General features: G+C 37.9%; 1 protein-coding gene across 1 annotated transcript in view; it reads left to right on the top strand.

Annotated features, from left to right (window-relative positions):
• Positions 1-1,215, top strand: part of LOC110269203 — a 2,882-nt gene extending 1,667 nt beyond the window's left edge. Inside the window, exon 4 of the mRNA XM_021116888.1 lies at positions 976-1,215. Coding sequence (XP_020972547.1) covers positions 976-1,215 — 240 coding nt within the window. The remainder of the gene's footprint in view (positions 1-975) is intronic.

Genomic DNA, 17,387 nt, shown 5'->3' with positions numbered 1-17,387 from the left:
ACGGTCTACGGTCTTAATCAATAATAAATTAGAAACACACACACAAAGAGTAAGATCCTAAATTTTTGGAAATTAAATTATGAGTTACTTGAGAATTGTAATATTTATTTATGATTTTATTTTTACATACTCAGAGTAAGACTTCAGATTTTCGGAAATTAAATTATGAGTTAATTGAGAATTATAATATTTATTTATGATTTTATTTACACACACATACACAGAGAATAGGATCCTGACTTTTTGGAAATTAAATTATGAGTTATTTGAGAATTATGATATTTATTTATGATCTTATTTTTAGAAAATTATCTTACAAAAAGGTAATTAAAGCAAAGTTATGAAGTTTTGAATTTAAAATTAATTAAAACTCATATAATTTTCGTAGTAATTGCGTATTTTTTTATTTATAATTTAAAGTTTAGTAATTAAAAAATAATGAGAACTTTATATGCTTCAATTTAAATATTGAGATTTTGAACTTTATTTTATGAATAAAGAAAAAATTATTTGATTACCTCCAATTTTTAATTAGAAATACTTATTTAAAAATAATTTGTAAGTTGATGAATAAATAGCATGGTTCTGAAAACCGAACCGGACCGGTCGGTTCAACCGGAATAATCGGGAACCGGTCACCTAGCTGGTCCGGGTAAGGTCAGAAACCGCCTGGCAAAAAACTGGTAAAAAAATCGGTCGAACCGGTGATTAACCGGCGATTAACCGGTGAACCGAGAGAACCGTCCGATTTTTTAGCGTTTTTTGGTTTGAAAGTAAAAGTGCTAAACAGCGTCGTTTTGTCTCTTTGAAAAAAAAGAAAGAAAGAAAGGCTAAACACCTAAACGAAGCCCTAATCACAGTAATCAGAAATCACCCACAACCCTACCCCACCTCTTTCTCTCTCTCTCACTCATACCCAGCAGAAAACCCTAGTCCCAGCCATAATCCTCTTCTCTCTTCGAATTCCAAGAACAGCCACCACCCACCATCCCATTTCCGAGTTCAAACTCATCGCCGAGCCCTTCTCTCCCTTCTCTACCTGTCGCCCTCTCTGTCCGAGCTCGCTTTGTCACTGTGGGTCGCGCCGCTTCGTCGCTCCTCGCCGTGGGTCATCGCCGCTTCGCTGCTCCTCGCCGTTGGTCGCGCGGCTTCGCTGCTTCTTCTCCCCGTCGTTGCTTCTCCGTCGTTGCTTCTCTTCTTTGCGTGGAGTCTTGAAGTCGAAGCAACTACCTTTCGTCGTGTCTCATGTCTGTAGTCTCTGCTTCAACCCTCTCAAGTCTCAGATCTCAGGTCTCAGGTCTCAAGTATCTTCCTCTCTGATTCAAGCCTTCAACCCTCTCAGGTCTCAAGTCTCGGTCTCTAACACTCCCTGATTCTTTTCCCTGACTCTATCCCTCTAAAATTCGAAATTTATTCTGAACATGTATATGATGTATTATTGATGATTCTGCTGAATTTTGAGATATTAATGTTTTGAATTTTTATTTGAATTCAGTCTGTTTATATTGAATTAATTCTGCTGAGATTGAGTCACATTCAATTGTTTTATTTATTAATTCGACTGAGATTGATTTTTAAATCCAACCTGTTGTATTTGTTTTGGTGAATTGTTGTTTTGATGTTATTGATTCAAAATAAAAACATTGCCACAATTCTGAATTGAATTTCCTATCTGGCTTCATATGATTTGGTTGAATTATGTTTATGATTCTTAGATTGGGTACATGTTTTGGATGTTTTGAAGAGTGACTTATTGACTTACATAAATTCACATACGGGAGAGTTGTAGCTTTTTTAAATTTTTATATATTTAATGGAACCAGTTCAATCCCGGTTGTACCTCGGTTGAACCATTGAACTATTAAACCTGTCACCTGACCGGTTCAATAACCGGTCCGGTTCTCGCAACCTTGATAAATAGTATTTTTATAGATAATTATTGTTGGATTAAATTTAGTTTTCAATTACTACATTACCCAATTACTCAAACCCTAACTTACAACAAACTCACTCTCCTCACCTTAACCCTAGCCGCCACCCTCACCTCACACACTCACCTTCCCCCCATAGTTGAAAGGAAAGAAAAGAGGAAGAGAGAGTGAGCCAGTGGGAGAAGAAGAGGAAGAAGAAGGAGAGAGGAAGGAGGAAGAGGACGACACCAGCGGAGCTAGGAGCCGCTGTCGCCGTTGAGGATCAGAACAGAGAGAGAAAGACGTTGAGAGGGAGAGAGAGAGAGCCATTGCCACTACTACGCCTTGTCGCCACCACTGCGCCTTGTCGCCGCCGCTGGAGAGCCTTCACCGAGGAACCTGACACGAGAAGAACAGATCATGAGGAGAGAGGAAGTGCGCGCCGTCGTGCCTTGTCACTGTTGCCAAAGCTTCCAGAGCAATCGTTGATGCCAGTCGAGGTCGTCGTCAAGCTGCGTGCTACTGTCAGAACCGTTCCTTGCCAGTGCTATTGATGGTGGTTTCCCTTTCCGCCGCTGCTGTCGTTGGAGCTCATCTGAAGCTGTCGTTGTCGCCGTTTGGGTTTGACCAGAAGAGAGGAGGTGATGGTGGTGGATGTTGGTGCTACTGTATGCAAGAAATAGGGGCTGGTACGCTATCTTCAGGCTACTGCATCACTGCTGGAGCTCTCTGCCACCGTTTTGCTCGCCGAAAGTTGACGTGTGCGCATCATGTTGTGTTTTTCTATGCTTTTTCATAAACAAAATAAATGCATAATGCCTAATTATGGAGGGTTTTGGTGTTTAAATGGGATATTGCTTTCATCCTTTTTATTTCACGATTCTCGCAGGAAAATTTGGGAAAAGAGAAGCAAAAGCACAAGGATGAATCAAGAATTGAAGACAAGTGCAAAGAGAATTAGATGTTATCAACCCTGACCTCTACACACTCCAATGAGCATAACTTGAGATGCAAAGGTCCAATTGACTCAGTTTTAATGCCATTGGAAAGCCAACTTTTAGATCTTTCCAACGATATATAATAGTCTACACTTTTTATCTGAACTCACAGCGTTGGTGGCGCATAACTTGGGATTTTCTAAGTTAGGCGCCAGATGAAGAAATAATCCTCCCATACGTGCTGCCTTGGTGGCGCCTAACTTGGGATTTTCCAAGTTAGGCACCAAGATCACAGAAAAGCACTCCAAATCACACTGCCATAGTGGCGCCTAACTTGGGATTTCCCAAGTTAGGCCCCAATCATCAAGTTAGCAATGGTCCCCGCGCCTATTTGAGCTATGCAACGAGATTTTATTTGATTTTTATTAAAACTTTTATTTTATTTACTAATAAGAAAAAATATTATTTAGTTTTAGAAAATATATTTTACATTAGTTAGGATTAGATATAAAAGGAGAAGAGATCTTGACCTAGGTGAATCTCCTAATTTTCATTCCACACTTTCATACTTTTCTCTACTAGGGTTTATTTTCTCCATGAGGAACTAAACCTCCATTGTTAAGGTTAGGAGCTCTATTTACTTTAATGGATTAATAATTATTTGTTCTTCTGCTCTTGATTAATGTTTTGATTATTGTTTAAGAATTGATTTCGTTCTTCATCCTAAGAATTAGTGATTATTGGAAAATAACTCTAATTCAACTTGAATTCTATTTGAATCTTGGAAAAGTTAGATCATTAGAGTTACATCTTAAAATCAATTTCTCACAACTCTCTATTTATCTGGATTTAACGCGATACGTGACATATAATTGTCTTATTTTTGGGTATCTAGGGTTTGTGTGGCTCATAAACTAGTTTTGAACTTAACCCTCTAATCGGAATCAAGTGACCAAAGAATTGGCGGTTGATGAAGGTTAGAGGAGACTAAAAAGGTCTAAGGAATTAAGGTTTAGTCACATATAGTTTGCCATGAACATAATCTTTGCATGATCAAGGTAGTTAACATTGAATATTAATCTGGAAATTTAAATATCTCTGACACCTTAACTATTTTTATCATATTATTTTCTTAACCAATTTTAGTTTGCTCTTATTAAATTTTCTGTTTTTATGTTATTTGCTATTGAAACCCTAAATTTTGATTGTCTGACTAGAATAATCAATTGACTATTATTGCTTGATCTATTAATCCTCATGTGATCGACCCTCACTCACCTGAGGTATTACTTGGTACGACCCGATGCACTTGCTGGTTAGTTTGTGGGTTATAAATTCCGCACCAATTTTTGGCGTCGTTGCCGGGGATTAATTGTGATTAACAACTACCAGTTGATTGATTACCTAGATTATACTTTTTCTTTGTTTAATTTTATTATTTTATTTTTACATTATTTTTTTTCTTTTTCGAATTTTTTTATATAAAAAAACAAAATTTTAAAAAAAAGTAATATCTCTTTTTGTTCTTTTTTCTTAGCTTTTCTATTTAGCACATCGTTCATTTAATTTTGTTTGGTGTTTTGTGCTAATAAAAATAATGGAGAGAGATCATATGGGTTACTACTCACACCCAAGGAGTGATTCATATTATTGTGGATGGAGGAATTACCTGAATTTTAGTTGGGAAAATCAAGACCAAAGAAACTTCAGTGCTGCATGTTCCATCTATCAAGAACCACCATCTCTATATTCATACCAAGAACCATCCTCCTCTTTTTGTTCATATCAAGAGCCACCATCTCCTTATTCATACGAATAATCATCTTCTTTTTACTCATATCAAGAGTCACCATCTCTTTATTCATATAAAGAACCATCAGCTCTTGAGCTTCTCATGAAAGAATGCATACATGATATGAGGATCAGTGTCAAAAATATAGAGAAACATGCGGAGTTGATTATCAAGCACCTGGATAAGTGATGAGTCCATATTTGATGATATATTTTGACTCAATTTGGATGGATTCTAGCACATGAACTCACACTTAAGCACTAAAATAGCATACTTTTGTGTTTGATCCCTAATTTGGACTTAAATGTGAAAACATGCAATTTTGTGCTTGAAATGAGCAATTTAATTTCACTTCTATTCCATTTGATGCCATGACATATTTACTGAGTGATTTTAGGCCTTGGAGGCAAGAATGGATAGCCAAAAGTGGAAGAAAGCATGTACAAGGGAGAAAACATGAAGAAAAACAAGGAAAAGCACACATAGCAAGGTGTGCGTGCGCACAAGCAAGCGTGCGTACGCACAAGACCGAATCAGCCAAGTGTGTGTGCGCACAAGCACCTGTGCGTCTACACAGGTCCCTGCATGTGATTTTGTTAATGAAACGCGTGCTTTGCATTTTCTGAGGGCTTTTGGCCCAATCTTTGAAGGCTCAAGGCTGAAATGAAGTGCTATATGAAGGGGGATTGAAGACATATGAAGGCATTAGAGTACAAGGCCACTTTTTACATTTTTTAGCATAGTTAATTAGGAGTAGGATTAGTGTAGAGTAGAAAGCTCTCCTAGGGTTTATGTAGTTTTCATGTAGTATTTTATAGCAAGCTTAATTTTGGATTTTGATCATCTTTAATTGTAAGTACTCTTTAATTCCTCTTTAATTACATTGTCTTTATTTTCATTTCCTTTGGTTCAAGCACTTTGTTTATAAATGCAATTTTGAGTTCTTGAAGTTTTGATTGATGAATTTAATGTTTCATGCTTTCTTTATGTTTGATTTCTTGTTTATGTTTGGTTTTGTTGATAGTTGGTTATAGTTTCCATTTTACTTTGCAATTTTCTCATGTTTTACTTTTATGCACACAAGGTGTTTGTGAAAATGCCAACTCTAGATTTTGAGTAGATTTTCTCACCTTGGCTTGTGGTTTGAGTTCCTAGGATACTAGAGTCATAATGTCCAATATTTAGTGGTAATTCTTGGGTAGTTAGTTGACTCTTGTTTTCATTGACGCTAGCCTTTTATCAACTAGTTTGGTAAGTTGGTTAGGACTTATGGATTAAGGTCAATTATGCTTGCTTGACTTACTCCTCGATGGTTGGGGTTGACTAGGCGAGATTGACTCATCATAATTACCATAGTTGTGGTTTTGGCAATGATAGGATTCCTTGGATCCTCATTCCCAAGTCAAGCCCCTTTTATTGCATTTTTAGCATTTTCACTAGTTTTGATCTTATTTCCTTTTACTTGCATTAATTACAATTTTGATCATTTCTTAGTTCTTTTATTGCTTAGTTTCTTTAATCTTTCGTTCTTTAATTGCAAAACCCCTTTTGTCCCCCTAACAACCGAAAGAGTAACATTTCCAATTGCATCCTAGAGAGAACGACCCGAGGTTGAAAGACTCTCGGTTTAGATTAGAAATTGTAAACTTTGATCGAGCATTACTTGTTAGTTGAGAACTATACTTGCAACGAGGTTATTTCTCCTTTACCGAGAAGGAATTCTTAACTGACGATTTTGCTTGCATCAATAAGATACAAGCAAATTCCTTCCCAAGAGATACAATGCAAGATCCTATGGAAGAAAGTGAGGAAATCAATCAAAAGAGTCATACTCCAGTGAATTAGAGAACTCTTCACCCTCACACATGGAAGAAGAGGAAGATGCACAAATAAAGGAGGAAGCCATGCACACTCTATGCTTGCACATTCCAATAATTCAGGAGAAATCCATACAAGTCCCTTCAATTCTATGCATGCAAGCTCCTGAGAAGAAAAATCTAAATGCACTGTCCACATTTGAATTGAAGCCTTCTCCCCCAACACTTGAATATGCTTTTCATAGTCCCAGTGAATTAGAGAGTTGTATGGGAGTTGATTTTTGGTGGGTATTGAAGAGAGAACTTTTGCGTGGTCTAGAAATTTGCGAATAAATCCTCGTTGCAAGTATAGTTTCTAAACCTTCAAAAGTCCTTTCATACAAAAGTTTTGGTTGTCACAAGTAACAAACCCCTTTTTAAAATTGATAACCGAGTATTTAAACCTCGGGTCGTCTTCTCAAGGAATTGCAGGGAGGTATGTTCTTATTATTGGTTATGAGTTTGTAAATTAGGGTTTTGGAGTTTGGACAATGGGCACAAGTATATTTAAATGACAAGTAAAATAAATTAGCAATAATAAAATCTCTTGGCAAGGTATGAAGAGTTGGAAGTCCTATCCTGGCTATCCTTATCAATTGTAATGAGAATTGGATTTTTCTCCCACTTTGTTAACCTCTAACTATGAAGGTAAGTTAAGTGGATGAATTAATTTTGATTCCTCAAGTCCTAGTCTTTCCTTGGGAAAAATTAGAGTTATTGGAACCTGAATTAATTCTTGAAGAATTCCAATTTTCAATCAACAATGAGTTTGATAACTCAAGTGTCTCCAATGACTCAACCAAAGCCAAAAGGAAAAATTCTAAATTATTTATATAAATAAAAGAAACAAATCATAAATCTGAAAATACCTCAATTAGCACTAATAAAGATATCAAATGTAACATGGGAGAGTTCATAAATTAAATTAGGAAAATAAATAAAAAGAACATTGAACCTGGGATTGAGAGTCACTCCTAAAACTAAGAGAAATCCTAAATCCTAATCCTAAGAGAGAGGAGAGAACCTCTCTCTCTAAAAACTACATCTAAATCCTAATAATTGTGAATATGAAAGCTTCCTCATGAATGGATGCATTCTCCCATTTTATAGCCTCTAATCTGTGCTTTCTGGGCCGAAACTGGGTCAGAAATAGCCCAAAATTTGTCGGAGAGGAAATCTGCCACGCTGGTTTTTCGTCACTGCGACGCGTCCGCATGGATCATGCGGTCGCGTCGCCTAGCGTCAGGGCAATTATGGCATATTATATAGCAAATTGAAGCCCAAGATGTTAGCTTTCCAACGCAACTGAAACCGCGTCATTTGGATCTCTGTAGCTCAAGTTATGACCGTTTGAATGCAGAGAGGTCAGGCTGGACAGCTTTAGCAGTTCCTTCAGTTTCTTGTATTCCTTCCACTTTTGCATGCTTCCTTTCCATACTCTGAGCCATTCCTACCCTGTAATCTCTGAAATCACTTAACACACATATCGAGACATCTAATGGTGATAAGGGAAAATTAATTTTTGGTAATTAAAAGGCTCGGGAAGCAAGTTTCCAATTATAGAATAAAATTAGGAAGGAAATATAAAACCATGCAAATATTATGAATAAGTGGGTAAAGAGTTGATAAAATCCACTCAATTGAGCACAAGATAAATTATAAAATAGTGGTTTATCAGGTATCATTTTTCTCCTCATGTCCACTGAAGTCATTTCTCTTAACCAACTGGAAGAAGAGGAAGAAATTCAAGAACCAACCGCCAAGCTAGTGACGTTAAAGAAGCGCTTATTGGGAGGCAACCAACGTTAGGTAATTTCTTTTCATTTATCTTTTTGCTTTGCTTCATGTTGCATATGTATTTCATGGATCAAGTTTGGTGTTGTTACATGAACATGATACTTGCATTTTACTAGGTACTTGGCCCAGACTTTCGTTGATATTGTCACACTAAGTTTGGTATTCTCACACCAAGTTTGGTGTTGCCATACTTCACCTATGGAAGATCCACTCCCTCCATGCCAATACATTAGCAACATATTTATTTTGCTTTATTTTATTTTACCTTTCATTTTATTTTTAATTTTGTTTGTTTGATTTGAATGAGCTTTTGCCTTGCTTCCTTATATCCACTAGACATCATGATTATTCCGATTTTTATCATCACGGTTTTTCTTTGTTTCTTAAGGACAAAGAACCATTCTAAGTTTGGTGTCGGAGGCTATGCTTTACATAGAGTAAAAGGGGATAAAGAAGAAGATGATGAAGAGAAAGGCAGAGAGAACTAAGGTTGTTTCCTTCCTTTTTTATTATATGCATGTGTGTCCTTCCTTTTAGATAAGCAGAGTCTAGTTTTGAATTGTAACATACTGCCTTTACATCATAACTATCATCTTAAAATTTGTGAGTCAAAGCAAGTAAGCATCATGATCATCAACAAACAGGGTAATTAAAGAAGAAATCAGCATGAGCATATGAGTATTGGAAGGCTAGCTATTTTTGCTCAAACACATTTGAATTTTGTTTAATTGAAATTTTTATCTAGAACACTTTATAAAATCTTTGAAATCTTGAAAACCTTGAAGAAGCTTGTCCATAAATGATCAAGTAAAGAAAGGAGAATGAGAAAGCTGAAGGCTCTGAGTACCAATGACAACTCATTAGTCAAGTACTTATGGTATTTATGTATCAAGCAAAAAGCTTGAAAACAAAAACTTAGGGTCAAGGCTAGGTGATGAGAGGAACTTTTGCGTGGTCTAGAAATTTGCGGATAAATCTTCATTGCAAGTATAGTTTCTAAACCTTCAAAAGTCCTTTCATACAAACGTTTTGGTTGTCACAAGTAACAAACCCCTTTTAAAATTGATAACCGAGTATTTAAACCTCGGGTCGTCTTCTCAAGGAATTGCAGGGAGGTATGTTCTTATTATTGGTTATGAGTTTGTAAATTAGGGGTTTTAGAAATTAGGGAGCAGTATGTTGCATAAGAAGAATAAAATAAATAAATAACTATAAAATAAACTCTTGGTAAGGTATAAAAACAGGAAGTCCTATCTTGGTTATCCTTATCAATGGTAATGAGAATTGGATTTTTCTTCCACTTTGTTGACCTCTAACTATGAAGGTAAGTTAAGTGGATGAATTAATTTTTATTCCTCAGGTCCTAGTCTTTCCTTGGGAAAGGTTAGAGTTATTGGAACTCGAATTAATTCTTGAAGAATTCCAATTTTCAATCAACAATGAGTTTGATAACTCAAGTGTTTCCAATGATTCAACCAAAGCCAAAAGGGAAGAAAGTCTACTTGAATGAAAATAACTTGGCTAAACACAGAGCATTAATAAATTAAAGAGAGCAATCATAAGTCTGAAATACCTCAAATTATATTAAATAAAATATTCAAATCATAACATGGAAAAGTTCATAAATTAAATTGGGAAAATAAATAAAAATAAAGAACCTGAGATTGAGAGCCACTCCTAAAATAAGAGAAATCCTAAATCCTAATCCTAAGAGAGAGGAGAGAACCTCTCTCTCTAAAAACTACATCTACTCCTAAAATTATAAATGTGAGAGCATGATTATGAATAGATGCATTCCTCCACTTTATAGCCTCTAATCTGTGTTTTTTGGGCCGAGAACTGGGTCAGAAATAGCCCAGAAATCGTTGGAGGAGAAATCTGCCACGCTGGTTTTTCGTCACTGCGACGCGGCCCCATGGAGCACGTGGTCGCGCCATCTAGTGTCAGGGCAACTATGGCATATTATATATCAAATCGAAGCCCCGGACGTTAGCTTTCCAACACAACTGAAACCGCATTGTTTGGACCTCTGTAGCTAAAGTTACCGCCATTTGAGTGCGAGAGGGTCAGGCTGATAGCTTTGCAGTTCCTTCAACTTCTTGTATTCCTTCCACTTTTGCATGCTTCCTTTCCATCCTCTGAGCCATTCCTGCCCTGTAATCTCTAAAAGCACTTAACACACATATCAAGGCATCTAATGGTAATAAGAGAGGATTAATATTAGCAAAGATAAGTCCAAAGAAACATGTTTTCAATTAAAGCACATAATTAGAAAGGCAAATGTAAAACCATGCAAATAGTATGAATAAGTGGGTAAAGAGTAGATAAAAACCACTCAATTGAGCACAAGATAAACCATAAAATAGTGGTTTATCACTAGGCTCAAGTGCAAAGCACTCCCTCAAAGCTCAAGGCTCTGAGCATCAATGATTAGAGAGTAAAGAAAAGAAACAAAAATCAAAGCTTAAAAAGTTCTCTAGTTATATGCTTGTGGTGCTTATGTATCAGGTGGTAATACTTGAAAACAAAGCATTTAGAGTCGAAACTATAAAAACAAATGCTGCAAAGCACCCAAGAAGCTAAGAAAAGAAACAATTGAAAAGCTTGTTTCAAGGAAGGAATATAAAAAAAGATTCCATAAAGTGATCAAGATAAAATCATCAATCATTTGAAATTCTTTTGTGAGTGTTGCATGCATAGTAAACTAGCCAACCATGAACATTGAAATTGCTATTCTTCTCACCTTGGATTGTCACTTTATATTGCATGATTCTTTGTTTGTTTGAGGACAAGCAAAGTTTAAGTTTGGTGTTGTGATGCGTCCGTATCAAGTTGTATTTTTCTATGCTTTTTCATATACGAAATAAACGCATAATGCCTAATTATGGAGAGTTTTGGTGTTTAAATGGGATATTGCTTTCATCCTTTTTATTTCACGATTCTTGCAGGAAAATTTGGGAAAAGAGAAGCAAAAGCACAAGGATGAATCAAGAATTGAAGACAAGTGCAAAGAGAATTTATAGATGCTGTCAACCCTGACCTCTTCACACTCCAACGAGCATAACTTGAGCTACAAAGGTCCAATTGACTCGGTTCTAATGGCATTGGAAAGCTAACTTCTAGAGCTTTCCAACTATATATAATAGTCTATACTTTTCTTCTAGACTCACGGCCTTGGTGGCGCCTAACTTGGGATTTCCATAGTTAGGCGCCAGATGAAGAAAAAACCCTCCCATACGTGCTGCTGGTGTCCGAAATCGTGATCATTCCATCCTTGATAACGGTGCTAAAAACTCAATACGCACGTTCATGTTCTTAATTCTATTTCACAACTTCGTACAACTAACCAGCAAGTGTAATGGGTCGTCCAAGTAATAAACCTTACGTGAGTAAGGGTCGATCCCATGGAGATTGTCGGCTTGAAGCAAGCTATGGTTACCTTGTAAATCTCAGTCAGGCGAATTAAACTGATTTTATGAATTGATAAGTAAAAGATAAATAAAATATAAAATAGGATAGTGGTACTTATGTAATTCATTGATGAGAATTTCAGATAAGCGTATAGAGATGCTTTCGTCCCTCTGAACCTCTGCTTTCCTGCTGTCTTCATCCAATCCTTCCTACTCCCTTCCATGGCAAGCTTTATGTAGAGCATCACCGTTGTCAATGGCTACATCCCATCCTCTCTGTGAAAATGGTCCAATGCGCTGTCACTGCATGGCTAATCATCTGTCGGTTCTCGATCATACTGGAATAGGATTTACTATCCTTTTGCGTCTGTCACTACGCCCAGCACTCGCGAGTTTTAAGTTCGTCACAGCCATCCCTTCCCAGATCCTACTCGGAATACCATAGACAAAGTTTAGACTTTCCGGATCTCAGGAATGGCCATCCATGGGTTCTAACTTATACCACAAAGACTCTAATATCTCGGACTCGGTCCCCTGTATTAGATATCCAAGAGATACTCATTCTAGCTTGTTTGCATGTAGAACGGAAGTGTTTGTCAGGCACGCATTCATAAGTGAGAATGATGATGAGCGTCACATAATCATCACATTCATCATGTTCTTGGGTGCGAATGGATATCTTAGAATAGGAATAATCTTGAATTGAATAGAAAAATAGTAGTACTTTGTATTAATTCATGAGGAACAGCAGAGCTCCACACCTTAATTTATGGAGTGTAGAAACTCTACCGTTGAAAATACATAAGTGATGAAGGTTCAGGCATGGCCGAATGGCTAGCCCTCACAAAAGTCTAAGATAGCATAAAACTAATCAAAGATGATCCAAAAGATGTAAATACAATAGTAAAAAGTCCTATTTATACTAAACTAGTTACTAGGGTTTACAAAAATAAGTAGCTTTTTGCCTCTTGAATAGTTTTGGCATCTCACTTTATCCATTGAAGTTCAGAATGATTGGCATCTATAGGAACTTAAAATTCAGATAGTGTTATTGATTCTCCTAGTTCAGTATGTTGATTCTTGAACACAGCTACTTTATGAGTCTTGGCCGTGGCCCTAAGCACTTTGTTTTCCAGTATTACCACCGGATACATAAATGGCACAGACACATAACTGGGTGAACCTTTTCAGATTGTGACTCAGCTTTGCTAAAGTCCCCAATTAGAGGTGTCCAAGGTTCTTAAGCACACTCTGTTTTTGCTTTGGACCTTGACTTTAACCGCTCAGTCTCAAGTTTTCACTTGACACCTTCACACTACAAGCACATGGTTAGGGACAGCTTGGTTTAGCCGTTTAGGCCAGGATTTTATTCCTTTAGGCCCTCCTATCCACTGATGCTCAAAGCCTTGGATCCTTTTTATTTACCCTTGCCTTTTGGTTTTAAGGGCTATTGGCTTTTTGCTCTTGCCTTTTGTCTTTTTCTTTCTTTCTTTTTTCGCTATTTTTTTTCTTTTTTTTTTCGCAAGCTTTCTGTATTCACTGCTTTTTCTTGCTTCAAGAATCATTTTTATGATTTTTTAGATTATCAAATAACATTTCTCCTTTTTCCTTATTCTTCAAGAGCCAACATATTTAACATTCATTAAACATCAACTTCAAAAGACATATGCACTGTTCAAGCATTCATTCAGAAAACAAAAAGTATTGTCACCACATTAAAATAATTAAACTAGTTTCAAGGATGAATTTGAAACCCTGTACTTCTTGTTCTTTTGTAATTAAAACATTTTTCATTCAAGAGAGGTGATGGATTCATATTCATAACTTTAAGGCATAGACACTTAGACACTAGTGATCATATAGTAAAGACACAAACATAATTAAAACATAAAGCTCAAAAATCGAAAAATAGGAAAATAAATAAACAAGGAGATTAAGGAATGAGTCCACCTTAGTGAGGGTGGCGTCTTCCTCTTCTTGAAGAACCAATGGTGCTCTTGAGCTCCTCTATGTCTCTTCCTTGCTTTTGTTGCTCCTCCCTCATAGCTCTTTGATCTTCTCTAATTTCATGGAGGATGATGGAATGCTCTTGGTGCTCCATCCTTAGTTGTCCCATGTTGAAACTTAATTCTCCTAGGGAAGTGTTGATTTGCTCCCAATAATTCTGTGGAGGAAAGTGCATCCCCTGAGGCATCTCAGGGATTTCATGGTGAAGAATCTCCTCATGCTCATGTTGAGGTCCATGATCTCTTGTTTGCTCTATCCTTTTCTTAGTGATGGGCTTATCCTCTTCAATGAGGATGTCTCCCTCTATGTCAATTCCAACCGAATTGCAGAGGTGGCAAATGAGGTGAGAAAAGGCTAACCTTGCCAAATTAGAGGATTTGTCAGCCACCTTGTAGAGTTCTTGAGGTATGATCTCATGAACTTCCACCTCTTCTCCAATCATGATACTATGGATCATGATGGCCCGGTCTACAGTAACTTCAGACCGGTTGCTAGTAAGAATGATTGAGCGTTGAATGAACTCTAGCCATCCCCTAGCCACTGGTTTGAGGTCAAGCCTTCTTAGTTAAACTGGCTTGCCTTTTGAGTCAATTTTCCATTGAGCTCCTTCCACACATATGTCCATGAGAACTTGGTCCAACCTTTGATCAAAGTTGACTCTTCTAGTGTAGGGGCGTACGTTTTCTTCCATCATTGGCAAGTTGAACGCCAACCTTACATTTTCCGGACTGAAATCTAAGTACTTCCCCCGAACCATGGTGAACCAATTCTTTGGATTCAGGTTCACACTTTGATCATGGTTCCTAGTGATCCATGCATTTGCATAGAACTCTTGAACTATTATGATCCCGACTTGTTGAATGGGGTTGGTGAGAACTTCCCAACCTCTTCTTTGAATCTCAAGTCGGATCTCCGGATACTCATTCCTTTTGAGTTTGAAAGGAACCTCAGGGATCACTTTTTTCTTGGCCACAACTTCATAGAAGTGGTCTTGATGGACCTTAGAGATGAATCTCTCCATCTCCCATGACTCAGAGGTGGAAGCAATATAATTGCCTTCCCTTTCCTCTTTCTAGAGGTTTCTCTGGCCTTAGGTGCCATGAGTGGTTATGGAAAAACAAAAAGCTATGCTTTTACCACACCAAACTTAAAATGGTTGCTCGTCTCCGAGAAAAAGAAGAAAGAAAGAAGTAGAAGAAGAAGAAGAAAAATGGAGGAGAGGGAGAGAGAGATGGTGTTGGCCAAGGAGAAGAAGAGAGGGTTTTGTTGTGTGAAAGTGAAGAGTGAATGAGGGGTTTATATAGGAGTGGGGAGGGGTTTAGGGTTCGGCCATTTAGGGTTGGGTTTGGGAGGAAAATTATTTTGAATTTAAAGGTAGGTGGGGTTTTTGGGGAAGAGAGTTATGGAAAGGTGTGAAGAGGAGAGAAGAAGTAGGTGGGGATCCTGTGGGGTCCACAGATCCTGAGGTGTTTGAGGATTTCTCATCCCTTCACCTTTTAGGCGTGTAAAACGCCCTATATATGCAATCCTGGCATTTAACGTCAGACTGCAGCATGTTTCTGGCGTTAAACGCCACTTCCATGCTTGTTTTGGGCGTTCAACGCCAGTCCATAGCATGTTTCTGGCGTTGAACGCTAGTATGGTGCATGTTTCTAGCGTTAAACGCCAGTCTGATGCTTGTTTCTAGCGTTTAACGCCAGTTTCATGCTCTGTTCTGGCGTTAAACGCCAGCCAGATGCTCCTTACTGGCGTTTAGACGCCAGTAAGCCCTTCCTCCAGGGTGTGCTATTTTTAATGCTGTTTTTCATTCTGTTTTTTATTTTTTTTTGTAGTTTTTGTGACTCCACATGATCATCAACCTAATAAAACATGAAATAATAAAATAGATATAATTTAAACAACATTGGGTTGCCTCCCAACAAGCGCTTCTTTAATGTCAATAGCTTGACAGTGGGCTCTCACGGAGCCACACAGGTGATCAGGTCAATTTTGTAGACTCCCAACACCAAACTTAGAGTTTGGCTGAGGCCTCCCAACACCAAACTTAGAGTTTAATTGTGGGGGCTTTGGTTGACTCTGCACTGAGAGAAGCTTTTCATGCTTCCTCTCCATGGTTACAGAAGGAGATCCTTGAGTTTTAAACACAAGGTAGTCCTCATTCAGTTGAAGGACTAACTCTCCTCTGTCCACATCAATCACAGCTCTTGCTGTGGCTAGGAAGGGTCTTCCAAGGATGATGGATTCATCCTCATCCTTCCCAGTGTCTAGGATTATAAAATCAGCAGGGATGTAAAGGCCTTCAACCTTTACTAACACGTCCTCTACTTGTCCATAAGCCTGTTTTCTTGAGTTGTCTACCATCTCTACTGAGATTCTGGCAGCTTGCACCTCAAAGATTCCCAGTTTCTCCATTACAGAGAGTGGCATGAGGTTTATCCCTGATCCAAGGTCACATAGAGCCTTCTCAAAGGTCATGGTGCCTATGGTACAAGGTATTAAGAACTTTCCAGGATCCTGTTTCTTCTGAGGCAATCTCAGTTGATCCTGATCACTTAGTTCATTGATGAGCAAGGGAGGTTCATCTTCCCAAGTCTCATTACCAAATAATTTGGCATTTAGCTTCATGATTGCACCAAGGTACTTGGCAACTTGCTCTTCAGTAACATCTTCATTCTCTTTAGAAGAAGAATACTCATCAAAGCTCATGAATGGCATAAGGAGGTTCAATGGAATCTCTATGGTCTCTAGCTGAGTCTCAGATTCCTTTGGTTCCTCAGAAGGAAACTCCTTGTTGATCACTGGACGTCCCAGGAGGTTTTCCTCACTGGGATTCACGTCCTCTCCCTCCCTTGTAGGTTCGGCCATGATGGTTAATTCAATGACCTTACACTTTCTTTTTGGATTCTCTTATGTATTGCTTGGGAGAGTACTAGGAGGGGTTTCAGTGATTCTTTTACTCAGCTGGCCCACTTGTGCTTCCAAATTTCTAATGGAGGACCTTGTTTCATTCATGAAACTCATAGTGGCCTTAGATAGATCAGAGACTATATTTGCCAAGCTAGATGGGGTCTGCTCAAAACGCTCTGTCTTTTGCTGAGTGGATGATGTAAAAGGCTTGCTATTGCTAAACCTATTTCTTCCACCATTGTTAAAGCTTTGTTGAGGCTTTTATTGATCCTTCCATGAGAGATTTGGGTGATTTCTCCATGAGGGATTATAGGTGTTTCCATAGGGTTCACCCATGTAATTCACCTCTGCTATTGCACGGTTCTCAGGATCATAAGCTTCTTCTTCAGAAGATGCCTCTTGAGTACTGTTGGATGCAGCTTGCATTCCATTCAGACTCTGAGAAATCATATTGACTTGCTGAGTCAATATTTTGTTCTGAGCCAATATGGCATTCAGAGTATCAATTTCAAGAACTCCCTTCTTCTGAGGCGTCCCATTACTCACAGGATTCCTCTCAGAAGTGTACATGAACTGGTTATTAGCAACCATGTCAATGAGTTCTTGATCTTCTGTAGGCGTTTTCTTTAGGTGAATGGATCCACTTGCAGAAGTATCCAACGACATCTTAGCTAATTCAGACAGACCATCATAGAATATATCAAGGATGGTCCATTCTGAAAGCATGTCAGAAGGACACTTTTTGGTCAGTTGCTTATATCTCTCCCAAG

The sequence above is a fragment of the Arachis ipaensis genome, chromosome B02, assembly GCF_000816755.2.
Source record: "Arachis ipaensis cultivar K30076 chromosome B02, Araip1.1, whole genome shotgun sequence".
NCBI lineage: Eukaryota > Viridiplantae > Streptophyta > Magnoliopsida > Fabales > Fabaceae > Arachis > Arachis ipaensis.
The sequence above is the reverse complement of the archived record's forward strand: the minus strand, read 5'-3'. Positions and strand labels throughout refer to the sequence as shown.